Genomic DNA, 22,878 nt, shown 5'->3' with positions numbered 1-22,878 from the left:
TGACTCAGCGAGGCTCACTAATGTCTTTTTAATAGTTAGTTCAGGACAACAATGGCGCTCTATGGCACAGAGGAAAAAGAGATAAAGCTGTCAGGCTGCACAGGAAATACTTGTTGGTATGACCACTTCTCTGCTGCTTTTGGTGTTTTTATAGCCTTTAGTGACAATATAGAAAGACGAAGAACATTTCCACTTTTATCCTTTAGAGATGTGGGCGTAAAGACTCGGATTTGGATGTGATATTAACAGCACAATCAATTTAAAATAGACTTGAAGTGTATTTTTACACTTTGCAGGACATCAGTCAAGCTGCAGTGCAGGAGAAACTCTTCTGCAGTGCAGCAGCGTCAGCCTGAAACCTTTGGATTTGTGATGTTATCAGACAACGCTGGGTAAAACGAAACAGACCCCGCTGTGCTTTCAGAGACATTCTCAGAAGCTCAGGAATGCTCGGCAGCAGGAGGACGCTTTGGATTAAAACTCTCAAAGGACATTTTCTGTGAATGAGAGTTTTTACCCATTAAGTAGAAGCTCTTTTATCTCCGTTGTTCACACATTGTTGGGTTGTTACGGTGTTTGCAGTAATCTGACAGGACACCAGCTGGCTGCACTCACTCACCCACAAGGCAGTTTTACAATGATGAGTTTATTATGTGTGAGGTTTTGTTTTTTTTTAAGGTTTGCCAGGAATTTGCATCCCAGTGTTTCCTATTCGGCTTCGTAAACTGCAAATTCCAATTTCACAGGGTTCAAATATCTTATTTAGCAATAAAACTGAGGCTCAGAAATGATTACAGTGTCTGACAATTCCTTTTATCACGCAACGTACACAAGTATATTTAGAACAAGTCACTCATTTCATCCATTTCATAGACTGTCAATCCGTAATCAGACATTATTAACTCGTTTTTAAACTTTGCTTCTCGTAGATCATCAATTCCGCGCAATGTTTACTTCATGAGCTCCGTTAAATTGATAAGCAGAGCATAAGGAAGCAATCGCAGCCTTTCCATCCTCGTCACACGAAGAGCACCTTGAGCCGACCAGCTTATTAATTCTCCAGATGGGCCGACAGCCCAATTAAATTCTTCCAGACAGCAACATGTCTCACCTCATTAGTGATGGACACAACTTTTTCCATTAGTCCAAGTTTCCTAGGGGGGGAAGCGCTCGGACTGTGTGTGTTCATCTGCATCATGTTTGCTGCTGACGGAGGCAGTCATGCTCGAAACGAGCGCCGAGCTGCCGCCGCATGGGCTCGAGAGCCGAATTAACACAGGTACAGACCGACAAAACCTTTCAGATTACAGCAGAGGAAAGCAATTTGAAAAAAGGTAGATAAATATGCTATGCAGCCAGACATTAAAGGTTCGAAACCGCAGCATTTTTTAACCTAACAACAATCAAAGACCATGCAAAACCATTCTGGAACTAAAGCTCTACAGCAAATATGAACAAAAAGACCACATTATTAGTTGCACTACACAATAACATTTTTAACCAATAACCCTCTTAGTCAAAGACAATTATCTTGTGTATCACAATTTTTCACAATTCCTATGTTTAATTATGCAAATGAGGTATTATCTATCTAAATACGCCTTTGAGCATTAATTTCCAGAAATCTGAACATTGGATTATGTAAGGTTTGGAAATTCTTGTTTCACTTTGTTGGCACATTAGAGTTAACAGTAACAGGGTTATGTCTCATAAATGAACAAACCCTTCTGTGAAAACCTTCAATATATATATATATAGGAAAACTACTAGAAAGTTTGGTGTATCTAAGGGCTACTGGGGTGGAGATTTCTGGTTCAGACTCTTAGAAAACCTCATTTTTGGGGTTATTCCATCTCAAATCATCAGGGGCCTGCAGCTCAATTTGATTGAAACTTTTACATTATAGACTATGAATAATAATATTTCCATGAGGGGTTGGTCGGGTCCAAGAGACAGAAATTAGAGTTTCCATGCAGCTTCTACACGACAGGAACACCAACTGCGTATGTTGCATTCAAATGATACATGACCACAAAGGCATTTTTAGATCCGAGGAATGGCGCCATTTCCAAACATTGAACACTTGATGGGAATACAACAGAATCTAACCTCCTACAGCAGATTAAACATCGTATGCATCCGATTGGAGGCTGTCTGCTCCGTTGTAACAAACTGGACCAACATGGCGGCTTGCTTGGAAACTTCTGCTTCAATTACAAAAACAGTTCAACGAAATGTGTTTCTGAAAACATGTGAAATAATAATAATAAGAATTTAATGTTCAGTTTCAAAGGTCCACAGATTTCTGACGGCTGTTTCAAAGCGCTAAGACGTATTTTCTACAGAATATATCTTCTCTATACGTGGAGCTTGTCGAAACGACTACGAGACGTGAGAAAAATCCAAGAGCTATGGCACAAAAAGAGAAAAGAACAATTTGTATTGATATGCTGAATGGTAGTAGAGCGATATATCACAACAAAAAAACAAAAAAAAGTAGTGATGCACGATGTTAAAATTTTGGGCCGATACTGATACTAAGATTTCTGATATCGCTGATAACCGATATTACTAATGTCAATATTTAATTTTTGTTCACACCAAAAAATTAGTATAAGCACTATTCAAAAGAAGCCCATTCCAAATTAGACCACATAGTCCTCTTTATTACGCAACAAAAGTAAAACATATTTAAACATATTTTAACATATTTAACGTTCATGTGCAGGACCATTTAAGTAAAAACATCTGTGAAATAGCAGCAGTATTAAATGTAGAGACGTAGGTGCTGATCTTAGACAATCATTGTCTTTTTCACATCGGATAAATTTATTCATCAGTCCGATACCGATATACGGGAAAAAAACACTAATATCGGCCGATACTGATGTAGTCGCCGATACATCGTGCATCCCTAAACAAAAGTTTAATTTTAATTTATTACATTTAAAAAATACACTTAGTATAATATGAATTTATCACAAAAATTCCAGTCGGTTCACCACCATAGTTGAAACAGATCTGATTTGTTTTAATTAAGTAACTGCAGTGACGTAATTAACAACGCAGAGACTCTTGTAATCTGCGTAATCTACTCGAGTAGTCTGAAAATGTTACTTTTACTCACTATACAGTTCACTATATAGTAGTAACTAGAAATAAAGGAGAGAATGAGCAGATGATTTGTATGCAGACCTGGTTTGTAAATTAATTCTTACACATGAAAATACTGTCTGTGCAGACATGTGACGAATATCGACAGATAATGTAAATCCTGTCTTGAGCGCGGTCTAAATATAAAGCTTCTAAAACCAGTCTCCACTGGACCCACAGTCACACGGCAGCAGTGGGAGGGAAATCCTTGTTTCCTGAAGGTCATTAACTGAGCGCAGTGACAGGATGAAGAGGCGCCGCTGACATCACTGGTCCTCACTCCTCCAACCGTCAAGCATCCGTGGCATACCACATTATCAGTCAGCCACAGCGAGCGCCGCTTGCTTTGTGTCGAGTGTGTGTGTGTGTGTGTGTGTTGTGTGTGTGTGTTGTGTGGTGATCTTCCGTCACCCTTCCTGTCTCGCTCCCCCGGTGTCGCTCGGCCCTTGGGGGCAAAGCAGCCCATTTTCGGAAGAGAATGGGATACGGGGAAAAAATGGCAGAGATAAAGCGGAGAGAGAGGGCGTGTCATGAATTATTTATGTGCTCCTCCGTTTGGAGTGCGCCTGGTGTTTTACACAACGCTGTGTGGGTAGTGAGCTGGGGAGGAAGTTTTCCTGTTGCTTTCAAGATCTGCCACTCTGGAGTTGGCAAACGTGATGGAATTTATCTTTCTAGTGACGCCACAAACTACCCTGAGCCCTACCAATGAAAACGGAATACAAGTGATCAAATATGTGTACGACCTTCGGCATTACTAACTTCATATTTTACCAGCACTAAACAAAACTACCTGGTTTCCAATGCCATTGTCAAAACAGCCCGTTTGTGTATACTTCATGTAGAAAAGCATAAATAAGCAAATAAAAAGTTTCACTTAAGAAAGGACATCAGAAATATTACACACAAGCGACTGTGCAAGAACTTTAAAAACTACAAAATGTAAATTTACAGCTATGTGATCAAAGAGCAGGTCAACAAAACACAGCGCCTATTAAACGCATTCACCCCCAATGGAAGGTTTCTCCTTTTGTTGCTGCTTAGCATCGAACTTTAAGCATTAAATCAACTTAATTTGGCTTTTTTTTTGGCAAGAATTTCCCACATAAAAAGACTCTTGTCAAGCAATCACATAAGTATTCACCTCCTTTAAAGTGATTCACCTAATCCAATACACGTGCAGCCAACTGGGGCTAGAAGTCACATGATTAGTAAATTGGAGATCATCTAAGTGCAGGAAATGTGACTAAAGTGATTCTAGTCTAAAGACACCTGTATCTGGAAGGCCCAGTCTCTGGCGTACCAGTACTCCTGGACAGAACTACACCATGAACACTACAAGCAACTCTGTGAAAAAGTCTTTTTAAAGGCACAAGTCAGGGGATGAATACTAGAAAAAGGTATGTGGCACATGCTTAAATCTGCCTTGAGCAGGCCGTCCTCAAAAACTTCGTGATTGTGCAAGAAAGAGACGAGGGAGGGAGGCCACCAAGACACCCATGACTCCTCTGCACTCCAGTCAAAGCTTTATGGAAAAACGGCAAACAGAAAGCTAATCTTATCACAAAGAACAGGCGATGGTTGCTGTGTACAAAAACTCTCACATCACAGCTACTGAAGTTACTTCATAGCCGTCTTGGTGGCGTTCCTCACTAGTTCTAGCCTCCACCACATAGATACAGAGCATTATAGAGTATTAAACAACTTATTCATAGAGTTGTTTGGGGCATTCTTTTGTCTTCATGGTGTAGTTTTATCCAGGAGTACCGACTCACCAGTGACTGGACCGTCCAGATACAGGAGTCTTTATACTACAACCACTGAGACACATTGACTGGACTCAGATGATCTCCGCTCACTTTAAAGGTGGTGAATCACTTATTTTACATTTTATAACTTTATTTAATTGACATTACTTTGTAGAAATCTTTGACATGAAAGAATCTTTTTTTTATTTTCTAGTCCAAACAGCCAAATTACAATGATTCAGTGTTGGAAAGCAATAAAAGGATGTTGAGCTTTTATAACCTTTTATAACCAACTGTCTGAGGTAAGCATGTCCTGTGAAGATTGTTGACCTACATTCTAGTTTACAATGTTTACACCGACCATTCGACAACCCTGCAGATGACATATATTTCTTCTCATTAATAGTTTTTACATTCACACAGAAGCTCTTGAATTAGCTCGCCAACAGATCTCCAGGTTCCTGTGCGAGTCGGGTGTGTTCATGTTTGTGCCTGTCGGTTCCTTTTAAGCAATCTGTCAGCATTGTGGTTTCTGCACTTTCCTGACACACCCTATTTGACAGTTGATATATTAATAGTCTTGGTTTCCCTCATCGTGTCAAAAGATGCAAAATTTTAAGCTGTTTCGGGTTCATATGAAGAATACAAGACGAAGTAGTAATTCATAACAGACATTTACAATGCAAAAACCTGTGAATAAGCGGAATAAACCAACATTATTTAGTTTACTGACACGCCAAATGTGAGATTGAACGGTTAGTTTATTCAAATGACACTTTAAAAAATGTCTCTTTTATGTGTAATGTTTGGAGGTGAAACTGACTTAGTGGAAAAACTGAAAAGTCCAGGAACTATTTCTCTGTTAACTCACTGCTAAAAGTTTTCATAAACACTATTTCTTTGGAATAAACTAATTTTAATCGTATATTTGAAGTATTGTTCAATGAAAGGGAAGCTAATGCAGCATTCAACTTTACTCTACAAAGAGGTGTAACAGGTGGTTTTGTCCTTTACTTTGCAAAACAGGTAAAAGTTCTGCATTCAAAAGTGTAAAAAATGTAAAAATATAATGCTGCTTTTGATATTATTTGGTTATTGGCTATTTTTGCTTGTAGAAATTCCAATAAAAAAGTGCCTCTGTGTTGCCTGAAGCCTATTTATTCTATGCAGATCTGTATAATCAGTGTATTTTTATACTGTTGGGGCTGTTCCTGATTCAGATTGGGTATTTTAGGGGGTATATTTTTGCATTATGATGCATTATCAAAGAGTATTTAGACTAATTTATTTCATCTAAACTATTTTACATGCGCCTGAATAGCTTTATCAATATTAATAGGAAATATTTGGAATATTATGCAAGTTGACTACAAACTTTGGTCGTCATAAATGCAGACTAAAAAGTAAACAGTGCAATATTTCCATCTGGATTGTAGTGAAGAGTAAGTGTAAAGTATCATATAATTAAAACAGGTGATGCTATATTTAATTACAATACTTGAGTAAGTGTACCTTCCACCAGTATATAGTATGTGTGGACTGATGTTTACGTTGGAGTCCTGAGAGTTAAACACTGAACTGCCTTGTGGTGGTTTAACCAGTGTGGATTATACGCTCCAATGACTGCCATTAACTTCCATGATTTGCATTTACAACAGATTTCATGCATGCATAGCGCATTTCACCTTCTGGCTGTGGGGCGTTATCTGCAACACATACAAAAGACGGAGGACCTCGCCCAGGACAAAAGGTCCTGTAAGCTCTCATTTCCGCAGCTGAGTGGGACCCGGTTGGTACAAACAACTAAAAAAAATGAAACCTGTCCTCTGTGGAGCATGTCCAACCTTCTCATCAGACGTCACCAATAAACTACGTCTCATCCGGAGGAGGCAGCGTGCAGAGAAGCAGGCTGGAACATCTCTGCAGGGGATTGTTACTCTGACCGATTGAGGCTTTGACTCCTCGCTACAGGCCTGAAAAAACACTGCTGCTGCTGCTGCTATTGTGAGATTACGCCTGTTGCAGCAGATTTTCCCATAAACCAAATGAGGTGAAAGGCAGGGAGCCTTCAGTCACATCACACAGCGATGTTCTGGGAGGGATGTGACTTAAAGCGTTCTCAGAGGAGGGCGATAAATCTGCTTCCTACATTTATAGCGTGTCAGCAGCGACGTACACAACGTGAAGAATCACACCACTGTTTCTGCAGGCGTGGACAAATTCAGGCAGAACTGGTTGATAATATATTGATTAACTGAACCATGTGTAAAATCTGGGGTTGGAGGTGTTCAAAATTCTTAAAGAAGGCGGGGTCATGTTGATTTTTACACCATGTCCTTCATGCCAGTCTGTGTTTATGGTTGATGAAACATCAGAATAGAAAAAAACACTGATATTTTTTGGCCTAATTTGCACCATCATATAATTTAAAGTGTCATAACTTGAGAAATAATGAAGCTAGAATGCTAAACTTTTGCAGGCTTATTAATATGTGCATGTGGTCTTCAAGAGCACAACCCTGCTTTAATAGAATAATACAAAATAATTAAACAATGGTGTGAATTAAGTCAAAAAATGTTAATGTTTGTGTCTACTCCGATGTTCCACCAACCATAAAACCTTTATTTTTCATCCTAAGAGGCTGATTTCTTTCCCTGTGATTGGTACCAACTGAGCTTTACAAGGCAGAGTATGGTGCCAGGCAGACTTTATGAGAAAATAAATATTTAAATAAGTTTTTTGCATTTATGGCCAACATTAAAGTAACATTTTTATGCTTGGTGGAAGATCAGAATAGAAAGAAAAAGGGAGATTTTTGACCAAATTTGCGCCATCACATAACTGCTTAGTATTATTCTATCTAAGCAGGGTTGCACCATTGAAGACTAGATGGACATATCAATGAACGTGCAAAATTTCAGGACTCTAGCTACATTATTATTTAAGTTATGGTGCTTCAAACATTGCTCCACAGATTGGCGAAGAAAGAGATGAAAAATCACTCTTTTACTCAAAAAGCTACGACACCTGTAATCAAAAATTGTAAATATAAGATGGTCAGGCGTAAAGTTTTTTTGTTTTTTTATGGTAAACTAAGGTGGAATGATCCTGTAGCAGTTTCATTTAACAGGTACAATGTGCACACTGCAGGTTACTGCACACAGAACCTGCAAATCAGCTGCTCCCAATACACTGTATATAATCGACCAATCACAAGGCTTTATCTGTCCCCCGAAAATTCAATAAAAATTCAAAAAAGATTGCTGTATGCTTAGTAATGGCAGAGAGAGTAGTACTCTCTAAAGCTGAAGTTGCACTGATGGATTTAATGGTTATGTTAAGTTAATGTCAGTGAGTCTTTCCTTATTGACGGTGTACAGCATTGTAGCGTCGTCTCTACTCAGTAACTCGCAGTTTTTCATCACCTTTGTCAGCAACAGACAGCGTGCTGTTGAAGTACTGCTCCTCCAGAGTCCACGAGGCGTCATTCATTTTGTTGGAGATCCCACATGAGCCCTGACAGTTCACCTTGATGGCTGCAGAGAGAGGAGAGAAAACAGGAGTCAATCCGCCGTCTGGAACAAACAGTCGCTACACGTTTACTGGTGTTTACACCGAGAGCTAAGAAACTTCTTAAATAAAACGTCAGACAATAGTGAAAAATCCCAGAGCCTAAATGTCTAATCTTGTTCAAGCAGCAGGCCCAAAGATCCAAAATCTCTAAGTGATTTATTTTTGCCTCATAATGCAGCCTCGGGCTCATCTCTGCTAAGAGGATATGACGATTAGTGAAAAACAGAAGTCTCTGTTTGGTTGAATCTGAAGCTGCACTGACATCAGGTCTTATACTTTGATAAAAAACCAAAAAAGAAAGCAGGAATACAAAGCTGCACCTCGTTGTGTAAGCAGTAAGTCTGTCCTCAGACCTGTAAGCCATGTTTCTGGGGAAGTGTTGAACTGGTTGACAAAACCCGTCTCTGATATTTCAGACTCAACCAAAACCCCTTTTAACAAACACTTTCATTCTTCACATTACTTGCATTTGGAAATACATAAAGTTCCCTCGTCCAACTGCAGTCGGTTGAAAAGCACAGACGAGCAGCGCAACATACGCTGATTAGCATAAGAATGAGTCACAAAGAGGGACGCCCCACTAAATCATGGAGGGCCTCCGCCGTTTGTTTATGTGCGTTCTGCTGCGGCGATAAATGATCTGTCAGAACAGGCTGTGAATGGTGTTTGTGTCAACAGATGGAAAGGAGGAGGAATAACCTTATTAGAGGGCCGCCGTGAAACTGAAGAAGCGACTGTAAACAAAGCGTGGATGCGTCAGGTTGGACTGGTTTGGCTGCAGCTCTGTGCTTCACCACTTGTGATGGAGGAGATTTCACAAAGCTGACGTTAAAATAGAGATGACACAGCAGAACGCATGAACGCAAAAAGCAGGTTCTTTTACCGAATCCAGTGGATGAGAAAAGGCTAACTGTTCCACTGTGTCGCTGCTCAGAGTTAAAGAACAGATGCTATCTTGTAGGGACGGACCGATTATAAGCCTGGTTGATTATCGAGGTCGATATTTAGCATTTTATCGATATCTGTACTTTTATTGACGAGTCATTGGTAAATTAAATGCATTATTTTGGTTCTGATGCGGCACTCTGTTGTCCTGGAAATGTCTCTCAAATAAAGACTCCAAAAACTGAACAAGAAACACAAGACGTTGCTACAAACTGTTGTTGCTGATTTTGAATGATTTTGATTTTGAATGCTGAATGCTGAATGCTGATTTTGATTTTGAATTTGAATGCTGTTGTTGTTGCTGATTTTATGTTGGTGTTGTGCTGTTTTTTTTTTTCTGGTGTAGCAATTTCCCTGAGGTCTGGTACCGAAGAGATCAACAAAGTTTTATTCTAATTCTAATTCTAATTCTAAACCAGGAAATTAGCTGCTCTCACAGCTTACACTAGCGGCAGCCACAAATCACCCTGAAACAGAATCTGGAGAGCAAGATTTGAAGATACGGATCTGCGTTAGCGAAAAAAGTGATGGAACAGAGAAGGATGAACCCTCCTATTATCCTTTGGGTCAATTTGACCCCATTCAATGTTCAACATCTCAAAATAAGTCATTGACATCATTTTTTCAGTTTTATTTAAAGGACTATTTACACATAAACAAGGGTAACAATTTTAATTTGGATAATTTTTTGGAGGTTTCAATTGCTGGGGTCAAATCAACCCCACTATAAAACATGTCAGTAAATCTGAAGGTAATAGGAGGGTTAGGAAAATAAGGACGAACAGCAAATACAAACTGATCAATGTCAGTCAATCCCACATAAACAGAGCAGAGCCTTTTAATTTATTCCCTCCTATTACTATTACTGTATTCAGATACAGTCACCCTTATTAATGAAGAAGCCTCGTTATGAACAACAGGTTCTCTGCTGTCACGTTGCTAAAATTACGTCATGTGGATCGTCTCCTATCAGCCTTTCCTGGTTACCATCAATTGGCATCGGCCTTAAAAGAAAGAACAAAAACACGTATCGGTCTCTACTATCTTGTTCTCATGCTCGACTCAAACATCACCAGGATGATATCATCTTTGGTCTGCACACTGACGTCAGCTGCTCAACGACAATAAGGAAAAAATGTGCCACTAAACTTCAGGAGCAGCACTGCAGGTCAACAGTACCAACACAACCGGTCTCTCTCCCTTCCTGCCTCCATCCCTGCTGTCTCTCTTGATCTGTCTGCAAGGAAATGAAAACCCTCTGATAACACACACACACACACACACACACACACACACACTCACACACTCACACACACACAAACAATAAAACTGGTTGACAGAAGCCAGAGGATTAAACAGAAAGATGGCCCAGCCTCAGTATTATCTCCCGATAAGCTGACAGACAGACCAATAGCGCTAATATTGTTGTAAATGTTTTGTCCCGTCTCACCTCAGCGCTGACGCCTGACTTTCTTTGCTTCACTTTCATACTAAGTACACTTTTTTTTTTAGCCATTTAAAAATAAGCCAAACTTCTCAAATGCGTCAGTGACTAATCACACAAACATTATTATCCCAACAACACAAAACTAATTAACAGAATTCGCACTAAAACTATGAATCTTTTAAGGATTTAGCACCAAGTCTCAGCACAGTAATTATGTATTTAGGGTTTATGTGACACAGTACGCATACATAAAGTGACAACAGCTATTTAGTGTAAGTCTTAGAAAGTTTGTTGGGATTCACAACACTTGTGCCTCGAGGAAGAAAAAGTTTGAACCAATGGAAAAAAAGGACAAAAGACTGAGCACAGCACATATAAAACATATAAAACTGAGTGTAGTCCCTCTTAAATCATTGGTTTAAACCCCCAAAACTGATCTCTGTTTATCAAAGTTACATATTCAGGTTTGTTTCCATCAAATTAATCCCACACTGCCTTAAAAATGAACCAAAGACAGGACTGGTTCCTTGAGTTTGTCATGCATCAGATCCAATATTCTGCATTTTTTCCGATTATCTACATCTTTATTTTGTTTAACTGATTTTCAGGGAGATAAATTAATTAAAAAAGGTGTCACTTCTCCAGCAACATGCTACCCACAGCTCTGTCTGATCGGTATGTGATATTAGTAGCAGCCTGTCGATGCTAACGGATCAATTCTAGTTTGATTAAATAAATAAGAAAACCTAAATAAGCAAAGACATTTCATCAAGGTTTTTGTGTTGTTCTAAATTTTGACACCAACATTTTCATTTTTACTGCAAATACGCATCAATATCAGTCTCTTTGATTAGCAATAACTGATACTGAAGGGGGAAAAAAAACCCACATTGGTCGCCTCCTATGACATATGAAACAGGATTTTGTCCATGATACGTCTTCTAAAAAACACCAAATGGACACGTTAGCTAAGTAAAAAACCTGATTTTCATCGGAGGGGGTCTTTAAAACGTAGGCATGACGACAGGTTTGTTCCTGAATAAACCAGGATTCAGTGGCTCTCTTAAAAGCAGTAAAGCTTTTGGTAAATTTCACGACTAGACTCCAAATGACAGCTGATATGATGGTTAATATTCATCTTGGTACATATATATTACGAGGTGCACTGCTGCATATACCGGGATATAATCTCGTGCTAAGCTGACTAGCTGTATTTAAAAAAATCCAATCAGCATTAACTGATTATAAATCAAATGAAAAACAGTTGATGTAGCTGCTGCTGTTGGCTAAAATTCTTTTACTTGTAGCCCCAATATCACGTCATTTCTTCTACGTCTACTTCATTGTTTGTCATAAAGGCTGTAAAATAGTCATCATGCATGAAAGACAATATTCAGCACATTAAAGAAATTATTTGGTGACTCATAAAAGAAGAACTGGTTTGATGTTGTTTTCCAAAAAAACCCCACAAACAGATCTTAAAGCTATCGTGCCACAGACGGTTTCTGACCAATCACAGGCTCACAGTCGTGCACGATTCTGTTCTGGCATCACAGAACACACAAACACACTCTCATGGTGGCAGATGGCTGAGCTCTCCACACCGGCAGGGCTGCTGGCATAGTTTTGGGTAAGAGGAGGGACGGTTGCTGCCGGTAAATACAAAAAAAAAAAAAGGAAATCTGCAGCTCACAAAAACGAGGCGGTGCCCTTCAGCCATTCAGACCAACGTCCATTTATTTGGTCATTAATTAAACTCTGCAATCTGCTCCTCTGACCATCTGCCTCATTCATGGTAAAGAATAATACCTTTATGCACTGTATAGCTCACAGCAGGAGCTTTCTGGAGTCATCGCACCTCACAGACGCAACAACAGGAGTGCAACGCACACAAATGTGACAGAAAACAGAGCCATTACTGCAATTAGATATTGTTCACAGCTGTCTGCGGTGGAAGAGTGAAGAGTTCAGCCTGTGAAAGGTCAGCACAGGGGTAATCTGTGTAATATCCCCAACAGCAGCAGCAGCAGCAGGAAAAGCTGCTGCTGCACAGCTGAATAGTGAATAGTTGTGTCATGAGAGAGGAGCTGCTCTGGCAGAGACTGGACGTCTGCAGCTGAATAATGGGCAGAGCTCTCCATCGACACATGGAGCCAGATGGACCGCGAGTAGCGATGATACGTTTAATGAGACGAGCGCCCAGACATAAAGATGATGTGTCGCCACGCTCCACTGCAAAAAACCTCGTGTTTAAAAAGAGGACGACCACAGCAGAGTTGGATGAGTCTTCTGCCTGGTTGCAGTAGAAGCTCATGGGAGTTTTAATTTAGAGGAGGCCATGAAATCTGGAGACTCGAGTGAGAATTACATCTCGTTCTGGTCCTATCAGGTACTCTGTTAGAGAGAATGTAAAGAAGACGGAAAAAATATGGTATTTTGTGACATTTATCACCACAAACATGAGGTTTATTTTTCCTTAAAACAATAATAATCTTTATTTATAAAGCACTTCTCAGAATACAGGTTACAAAGGGCAGCCAAATAAAAGAGCAGAATGTAAAATCAATAGAATTTTAAAGACAGATAAAAGCACAGCAAGGTTATTCTGGAGTGGAGCAGTGTTATAGTGAGAAGCACCAAAACGTAGATGATGCAGAATAATATGCTGATGGCTTTATAAAAATCTGTCTCTAATAGCCTTTTATTGCATTTTCTATTAGAATTATTAGCATGAGAGTCTGTTTGATAAGTTGTCTGCTTCTTTTCTTTATTCTTTGTGAAACAGGAAGTACTCAGATTTTACTTATGTTGTGAATGTACATCAAAACAAAGAGGTATAAACAGTTTTAGTGCCAATCCAGCTGCTCAAATACCTACATGTAGCAGAAGCAACGTACTGTGTGGTATTTATGCAGTAATGCAATAAAAGATAATAAAAATAAAAATACTTCCATGCAAGAATAACTTTTTGAGCCATGCAAATGCAAAAAGTAAAACTCAAGCCATTATTAAATACTAAACTACACCAGTTAATTAAAAGAAGCAACACAATCATTATTCAAATTTAACTTTAAATTAAAAATGCAAACACTGTTCCAGTATTTCGGGACTAGAACCAATATCATGTGACATCATATTTATTTAAAAAGTTATGAGACCGAGACCTAAATAAAAGAATAAATAAAGTGTAACTTGAATGCAAACAGCAGACGACAGTGAATGATGACCGTCATCATGTCTGCAGCCGAGCTCAGTAAACTCCACATAACTATCTGGATTGTTTCAAAAATACTCAGAATACGGTATTAATCTCTTCAATCAACGTATTCTGCATCGTTCACCTTCCAGGTCCACAGATTTTTAAAGGGATGAGAAAGTGACCAGAAGTGATTTCATTCACCAAAACAAAATAAAGTTAATTCTATAGCCAGTATTAGGCAAATATGGGAAATTAGCACTTTTATAGCATTCAAGAACAGAACAAGTGGATGGATTATAAGAACACATGGTGTTTTTTTAAGTAAGCACGCTACTACATACTCAAAATATTAAAGTTTAGGGATCTCAAGTGAGTGTTTTTATGATCACAGACGACTGATAAGACCCCTGAGGCAGAAAAAAACGATGGAGAGTTTTTATATGCAACCACCAAAGCATGACCATCTTACTCTAAAAGCAGATGTTTGATTTGCAGTTTGATTCCCGGGAATCAAACATGCCCACATTGTAGAAGCTAACACGTCATCATGCCGTTCTTCATACAATCTGCACCTGAACTGTATATATATATATGTTGTTTTGTTTTTTAAGAGGTTGATATTTTTTGTACGTTGATCTTTATTTATCTATTACCTTGTTTTTTATTCTACTCTTATTGTACTTCTATCTTTATTCTTGGACGGGAAACGTGCAAGAATTTCCCCTCATGGATAAATAATGCATTTCTGATTCTGATTACCATTTTTATCACAGGGAGGAATCATGCTGGTCAATCACAGCCCTGTAGTATGGGTAATATAAACTTCAACACAAACATTCAATGTGGAAATGAGGCCTCAGGGTAACACAAAGACAGCATGAAAGATGAAACATGCAGCTAAATTACAGTGCAGCGTCCCGATTCTTATCACAGCAACCACAAAAATGTCACCTCAGCCATTGTCTGTCATTTACTTGGATCAGGTACCAGTCCGGCTGCAGGTTGTCTTGCTTTCTACACAGGAAGTAAACACATCCTATACGCCGTGAAGCTCTTCCTCACCGACTTCTGGAGCGTAAAGAATCAGCTCAACAAGATTTAGTTTTTTGGGAAGCTGACAACCACCTCGGAACTGGCAGTGCAGGAACCTACACCAGGGGCCGGTTCTCCACAGAATAACCCACAGCCTGAGGGAAGCTGACACTCAGTAGGAAGGGGGAAGCCAGCAGCAGAACATGCTTTGACTCAGCAGCTGCCTGGACCTGTTGCCAGCGCTGGAGTCCATCCAGGTCTTCTCCACAGTTAATTGAGAGTGTGTGTAGGCGGAGACGATGTTGATGCTGCTACTCATTAGACTGCACGGCTTAAGACTGTGTAGGCAGACTGATCCAGGAGAGCAATCGATAGTGTTTCTAGGTCGAGCTGCCTAAGCATGTGTTTTATTGCATCAAAGTGTTGTGTGATGTAGGTTAGAACTGGGTGTTGCCCGAAGGTGTGATGCTGATGAGTAAGGGGATACGCTTAGTAAGGTGAGTACAGATGATTATCTGTTTGTACGCATTGTGTGTTATGAATCAGCAGGTAGAAGCAGCCTGTGAACCTGAAGTCGGACGAGGTTTGTCACCTGGGAAAGGATCTATAAGCATAAATGATGTGGAAATGAAGACTACCGTAATTCCCGGACTATTGAGCGCACCTGAATATAAGCCGCACCCACTAACTTTAAAAAGAAAACAAGTTTTGTACATATATAGGCTGGTAACCGGTAACATACACAAATACGTACCGTAAATGTTTTTTTCTGAACACTGCCTGTAACGCGGCTGGTTAAGAAAATAACAAATACAGTAGCCTACCAGGAAAAGTCATTGATCGCTATCTTCATCTTGCTCCTGAGCACTAAAACCACTAAAGTCGTCTTCTTCAGTGTCGGAGTTGAACAGCCTCAGAATTACTTGGTCACACACTTCCTCAGTCTCTCGTTCGTTGTCGCTCTCAATGTCACTTTGATCTCGAGGCAAATCGATAAATTCGCCGCATCATTGTTTAAGCCGTGGTGTTTAAAGCGTGTGAAAAAAGTAGCGGCTTATAGTCTGGAATTTACGGTAATCTGATTTTCTAGCTCTTAAACCCAAATGAAGTTTCTCATAATATCAGAGCAGTAACATTCAATTTGATATGCACACGTACAAGGCATGGCATCGCCTCCTGTTCCACGTTCATCTGGTGATGGTTAATGGTCAAAGCACTTGTTTTTTTATAACTTGTTCACACACACCAACGGCAGCAGAGGTGCCATTCAAGGTGTTGCTCAGGGACAAACCAAGACTTACAAAATAAAAATCAATAAGACAAACACACATTAATATGAATAAAAACAGAAATAAATATAATAAAATAATAATAATAATAATAAATAATATAGAAATAAAACAAATACGCTAATAAAAAGGGCAAAAGAGAATAAAACAGACAAAAAAAAGTGGACATCACATAGAGGCGAGTCTTTAAAAATGTAGTTTAAGAAGAGATTTAAAAGCTTGATGCACATTCTTCCATGAATCAATTTTCTTTTACCCCTCACTGAAAGTAAAAGTACAAATAAACTTCCTGGAACTACCATTTGCTACCGTACAGGGCTCCAGACTAGCTTTTTCATTTGGTCGCACTTCCCACCTTGTCCCAGGCAAAACACGTGACTTGCTGAACATTTTCTTATCGACAGACGCTACAGTTTACCGATGTTCCCCAAACGCCTCACACTGCAGGCTGTGGTAGATGCTGCTAGGCGGCTGCGGTGAGCTCAGACAGGTGTGTGACCGAAATGACAATAAAAATAGTTAAATAGGGTGTCCTAGTGTCAGATTTGTCCGAGGTTAAACAGTGGGTTTCTTTTTTCACACGCAGTCTCTTCTATAAGAGAGAAGACCACTTTATTAAGCATAAATACCGCAGTACACTAAAGTTATAACAGCACTACTTTTCACCACTGTGGTTAACACAGCAGCTTCCTGTGACAGTTACAGCGACATCAAAACAGATAAATGATCATCATGCACTGACACTAATGCGACCTCTTGAAATTTTAACTCGCACACTCTCAAAGAAAGTGGCAGCAGCCTGGAGGCCTGCTACCTGCATCACAGATCTCCAGCCAGGACACTTGACATACTTTTCTGTATTTACTGTGGAGAACTTCCTGTTTAGCTTGTGTTGATTCTGAGGAGGTACTAGCATATCAGATAAGACAGTTTGTGTCTGTAGGTTTCCAGACTGCAGCAATAAGATGACAAGATAGACACCATGCAGCTTTATTACCATACAGAGAGTCTTTGCTTCTCGTTGGCTTCAGGAATAGTTTAAACCTGTTGTAGTCCCACAGCGGGACACATGTAGAGTGTCCAAACCGACATTAACAGAGGGCTGTATCAGGTAGCAAGTGTGACACAGCCGGGCTTTCTTTGTGTAAGCCCACTGGACAAAACCTAAAGCCTCAGTCAGAGATAAGGGTATCACCAAAGTGGTTAGCGACTTTCTTTGTTGACTCAGGCTTACTGCTTGAGAATTCTGCACACATTCACATAAACGGGGACATTTAACATGCCAGGAGACTCTTATCCACACAAAATAGACCAATTGTGTGCTTCCTAATTTAATCGACAGGTTGTTATACTGAGAGCTACGAGGAACATAAAAACTGAAGCACTTTTGCAGCTGTTTGCAGCAACTGTTTGCCTCCATAGTTGGCAGCAGAGTGACGAGTGCAGAAACACCAGCAGTCTCCATCCTGCTGTCTTCCTTCAGCCTCAGTCCTCCCGATCTTTCATTTGATTCAGATCCACATCGGGATATTAAATATGGCCGACCATCAAACTGACATGATTTGTCCTCAAAATGGTTTCCAATAAACTCAGCTGTACACGTGTAAACAAAGCAGCATGTGTGGATGAATATGATATAATGAATCTGCTAATGATTAGTTTACACGTATCCTGGATAGAGATCATGAACCACAGTTAGCAAAATGGCAGCTAATCTCTGTGTTTACCTTCAGTCAGACCCTAAAACAAATGTTTTGGAAAGCAGCGGGTTGCTCATGTTTACGACTCCAACAGACACCGTTCCCACGCTGTTTGGTGTCACTTCTTGTTGTTCCGTAATCTCTACAAGGAAGGTGCAAAGTGCAAAGTAAGCATGACATCTACAGCCACGGCAGCCACATTAAGAGGAAATACGGTAGATAGAGAATAAACAGGAATTCACATTTATCAGACTCGTATCAGAAATCTGTATCATTCATGGCCTCAAAACAAACGTTCTGCAGGCGCTGTCTTTGTGTTGTCACAGTTTTTTCCTCTTACTTTCTTGGCCATAACTTACTGATGACACGTTGGGTCTCCACCCTCTCCCTGTGCAGGAATTCTGGCCTTCAGGGCGTAGTTTTCTAAGAAAATACGTGCCAGTTATGCAGTAGCGTTGCTCGCTTTGCAATCAGGTTTTTCAAGCAACTTAATTTCGCGACTGGCATTAACAGAGAATAATGTTTACATGCACAAAACAGAGCGGGACAAATAACTTTTCCAGAGAGTGTTACACGTCTCCAGGCTGTGGGATAAAACCACCAAGTCAGAGCTTGCTGTCTGTTGCGTCAGTATGTGGGAAAACTTAGTCAGCTCGGGAGCTGGTGAGGAAGCATGCAGGGGCGTCCGGCTGATAATGGCAGTTCCTTATTTACACTGATTACACCGAGTCCAGTTTCAGCTGACAGTGTGAAGCACAAAGGAGCCTCAGTGAGTGAAGTTAAAGGTTTGGACTTGACAAGAACAAAGCAGACCGGGAAAACCCTCAGCCTCTCAGAGTAAACAGACCAGGGATGAACTGTGTCCGTACAACGACTAGAGTTTCATCCTGAAGTGGGTCAGGGTGTGAATGAGATCAGGAAAAGGCCTTTTGAATTACTTGACTCGATCAACATTCCTCACATGCACCAAAAGGCCCGCTGGACGTCATTTATGCATTCCAGCATAATAAGGAGGTATGAAAAACACAAAGCACTGTCTGTGTGATACAACTGTCGTGAAGTTTATTATACGTTGGCTTTTGATGCAGGATTCTATCTAACGGGAAACTTCTCACATTTGATCCATCCGTTTTCTACACTCCGCTTTATCCACTGTAGCATTCAAGGCACTTAAATCAAATTAAAATAAATTAAATTGAGGCTAAATAAAGAATTATTCTGCAGCTTTCTTTCCTACAGAATGACAAGACACGCAGAAGAGACATTTGTTTTGTTGTGTGCCTACAAGACTCATTTACCCGCGAGATTACACCGGATGTTTTCTGTGTTTCAGAATTATCTATAATTATGATTATATAGCTTTTATCGAATTATATCTTCTCATAACATTAACAATAACTAATGACGTGAGAAGAAAATAGTTGGACTCATGCTGTTTCATGATTAGTTTAAAAAAGAAACCCTTAAAAATGTGACATTTGCCAATAACAGATGTACTACAATCAACAAATACAAGCAGATATTAAAACTTCTTCTTTCTTTCTTTTTTTTAAGCGAATATAAAGCAGAAAATGATGCTTAAGGTCATTTATAATTGGTGGCTCCAACTCCTCTGTTTACAACACTCTGCATTGTTTGCAGCACATGCAGCAGAGCAGACGGTGGTGCGGAGTAAAGTGGTGTCTTCATGGTAACCTGCTTATTAGTTTGTATTCCTGGAAAGCTGGAAAACAAGGATCCCATTGTGTTCTGTTTTCAAAGTATCACTAACACATTTCTAAAACTAGAATCCAAAAATTCCGTCCCATTCATGCTCGAGGTAAAAGCAGCTTCTTCGACAAACCCCAGAGGTCGCAACCTTGTACCACAGGACAGCGCAGTAATCCGACGCCACGCTCACAACCCTCATTAAATCTTTAAGCGCTGCAAACAATTAGTCCCTCTCACTTTTCCGAGCCCTCCTGTCGTCTCCTTTCTAATGCCTCTCGGTGAGACATGTCAAACACGGCCACCTGATCTTATGATCTGTTCCTCCCGCCTGTAAGGGAATCCCCCCCCGAAGCAGAACAGAGCCTCGGCTGTTCGCTCCGACTCGTCCTGAGATGAATTAGACCACGAACAAACTGAAACACAGCAGTGAGAGCTGCTTCGGCGAAACAAAGATAAAAGAAATGCATAGACATTTCTACCTTTCTAAGCTGTCTACCTTATGTTGTTGTTGACTTAGTTCAGCAATGGGTCATTCCATCTCAAATTGTAAGGGGCCTTCTGCTCGACCAACTTCTGATTTGTTTGACTTTTTTATCATAAACTGTGAATATTCATAATGGTATCTGTAATATATCAAATACTTTCCAAGATATGTGTTCTTTATTACGTGCACTTAAGCTTGAGCCTATGTTTTGCTGCTTTTTTGTGCTATTAAAGATAAAAGTCTGAAAATTTCACTCTTATTTCTCATCATATTGATTCAGAATCTGTAATGTTGGACAAGCAGATGAAAAAGTCTCTGATTATGTGAGTTGAAATATGAAAAAAAAAAAGCTAAGCCGTCATAAAAAGTCCAATGTTTGAGCCCAAATTAGCAAAAAACAAAAGATTAATGATGCAGAAGTCCACTGAACCATAAATAGCAGCATGTCATAATAACACAGGACATATAGAAACATATAGAATATTTCTATTATGAAGGACTTGCTCACAAAGTTATTACAAAACTCCAAGTTTTCTGTTTTAATACGGGCATTTTCGTACCACTTTGCTTCATTTTTTCACATTTCAACTCACCCATAATCAGAAACTATTTGATCTATTCGTCTAATACTACAGATTCTAAATCAATGACATGATGAGAAATGACAGTGAACATTTCAGGGTTTTATCTTTAATAGTAGCCGCAAGCTGTGTGAAATAAATAGGTTGAGATTGGGTCGAAAGTTGGGTTCGGAAAGTTTTTGATATATTAGGGTCAAATTTGACAAACATCTTTATTATCATCCAGATGTTATCTTATAAAAAATGCAGGCAAATTAGAGATGGTCGAGCAGAAATTGTTCTAAATATTTGATGGTTTTAGAGACGGAATGAGGCGTATGTAACCGAAAAAATCCATCACAGCCGATCTCAATACTACAGTTCACTTCTTTGCGATAATCTCGATTCTCCATGGCAAAAACATTTCCAAAACATTTCCTAGCTTCTACAGCCGCTGTCCAGCTTTGCACCACCACTCTAATACCGCTGATCAGTTTATGATGTTTGCATGTGTCCGAGTTTAGTTGCATCTGCCTTGCGGTACACACCGATCCCTGCGTATGTTTTGCATGCATGCGTAAGAGGCTTACCCCTGCAAAAGTTACATCATGAAACCAGAAGACGTGTAATCTGGGCTCTGGACACTCGCTCCCACATTACCCATCATGCCACAAAAAAATTCCACATTTCACTGCATTAGGCTCAGATCCAGACAGCCATCCTAACCCGAGCAGACCAACGCTGCCTCTGCATCCTGCCTGTCAGAGCAACATATAAGATACTCGCACATTGATGGCAGCCAGATTATCTTCATATGGCATGTAGCTAAAAGGGGATTAATCAGTTTGCTCTGCAGGTATTTCACATTCAGTTCCATTGTCTTGACAGTTGCATGAGGCAGGAATTAGGATGTGCAAACGCTGCCTCTCTGCCCACTTAGAACTACATTTGATGGTATCTACATCAGCAGAAACCCACATTTAAGCATTAGCTGGTCCCTAATGGGTATCCACATTGTCCTCGGTTGACCTGAACTCATTTTACACACAGAGGAGCTTGTCTCGCACTTGACCTAAATCAATTTACATCTCAGAAACAATCAAAACCAACATTTTATCTCGCTCGTCAAGGTTAGTGAGAGTCAACAGCTCTTTTTATATTCGTATTTATTTAACCTGAAAGTGTTTAAAGCGCCTGGTTTGACCTAAATCACAGCTATAGAAGAAAATGACCTGTACTGTGCTTTGATTCCGTGTACATACTTGCAGTCGAGAAATATTTACTTAGCTCCAGACTGAAACCACTGATTAGTCATTTAGTATCAGCTGACGCCCAGCACTGACCCTCTTAATCACTTAAATCACAGCTCACGCTCTCAGATGTTGCTGGAAAAGTTTTGTAACTGTATCTGCAGATGCAAGACTGAGAATTAACTTATTAGTCTCGTCCAAAAGTCTTAACCCATTTGTTCCATTAGTGGCCTTTTTAAGAAGCAGCTTCCGGCCACTGCTGTTGTTTTGTAGACGGCTGCCACGGATCTGGGTCAGCCAATACAGTGTATTACGGGTTTCTCAAGTGTCATGAGCGACCTTTTCTTTGTCGCTGAAGCAGGGTCAACAATAACATTTGTCAAAAGCCCGGGGCTTCTCAGCAACCAAGTCGGGACAACAGACCTGAAAAATTGTTATCTCACTTGGGCAAGTGATAAAAAAAAAACTGACAGGAAAGACGTGAAAACCACTTAAGTTTCTAGCCTGCCTCACACACAAGTTACCACAACTGTGAACTCTTTCAGTTACAAAAGTGCCAACTAATCATGTCTTGTTATCCTGAAACTATGACAACAGTTAGCTAGTCAGACATGAAACATGAAAGCAGAAGTAGTGAAGGAAAAAAAAAGAAAAGTTTGTGGAAGCTTCAAACGTCTTAAATTAAACATGACAGTAAAAATGGTGTGCTAATAAGTGTTTTGGTCATTGTCAAACAAGGTGTCACCAGTTTCTAGATCTATAGAGTTCAGTTGCTTCTTTTATTTGAT

General features: G+C 39.8%; 1 protein-coding gene across 1 annotated transcript in view; it reads right to left on the bottom strand.

Moving 5' to 3' along the window:
- Nucleotides 1-22,878, bottom strand: part of arrdc1b (arrestin domain containing 1b) — a 54,519-nt gene that overhangs the window by 18,016 nt on the left and 13,625 nt on the right. Inside the window, exon 2 of the mRNA XM_008291767.1 lies at nucleotides 8,327-8,437. Coding sequence (XP_008289989.1) covers nucleotides 8,327-8,437 — 111 coding nt within the window. The remainder of the gene's footprint in view (nucleotides 1-8,326; nucleotides 8,438-22,878) is intronic.

The sequence above is a fragment of the Stegastes partitus genome, unplaced genomic scaffold, assembly GCF_000690725.1.
Source record: "Stegastes partitus isolate 25-593 unplaced genomic scaffold, Stegastes_partitus-1.0.2 Scaffold761, whole genome shotgun sequence".
Lineage (NCBI taxonomy): Eukaryota > Metazoa > Chordata > Actinopteri > Pomacentridae > Stegastes > Stegastes partitus.
The sequence above is the reverse complement of the archived record's forward strand: the minus strand, read 5'-3'. Positions and strand labels throughout refer to the sequence as shown.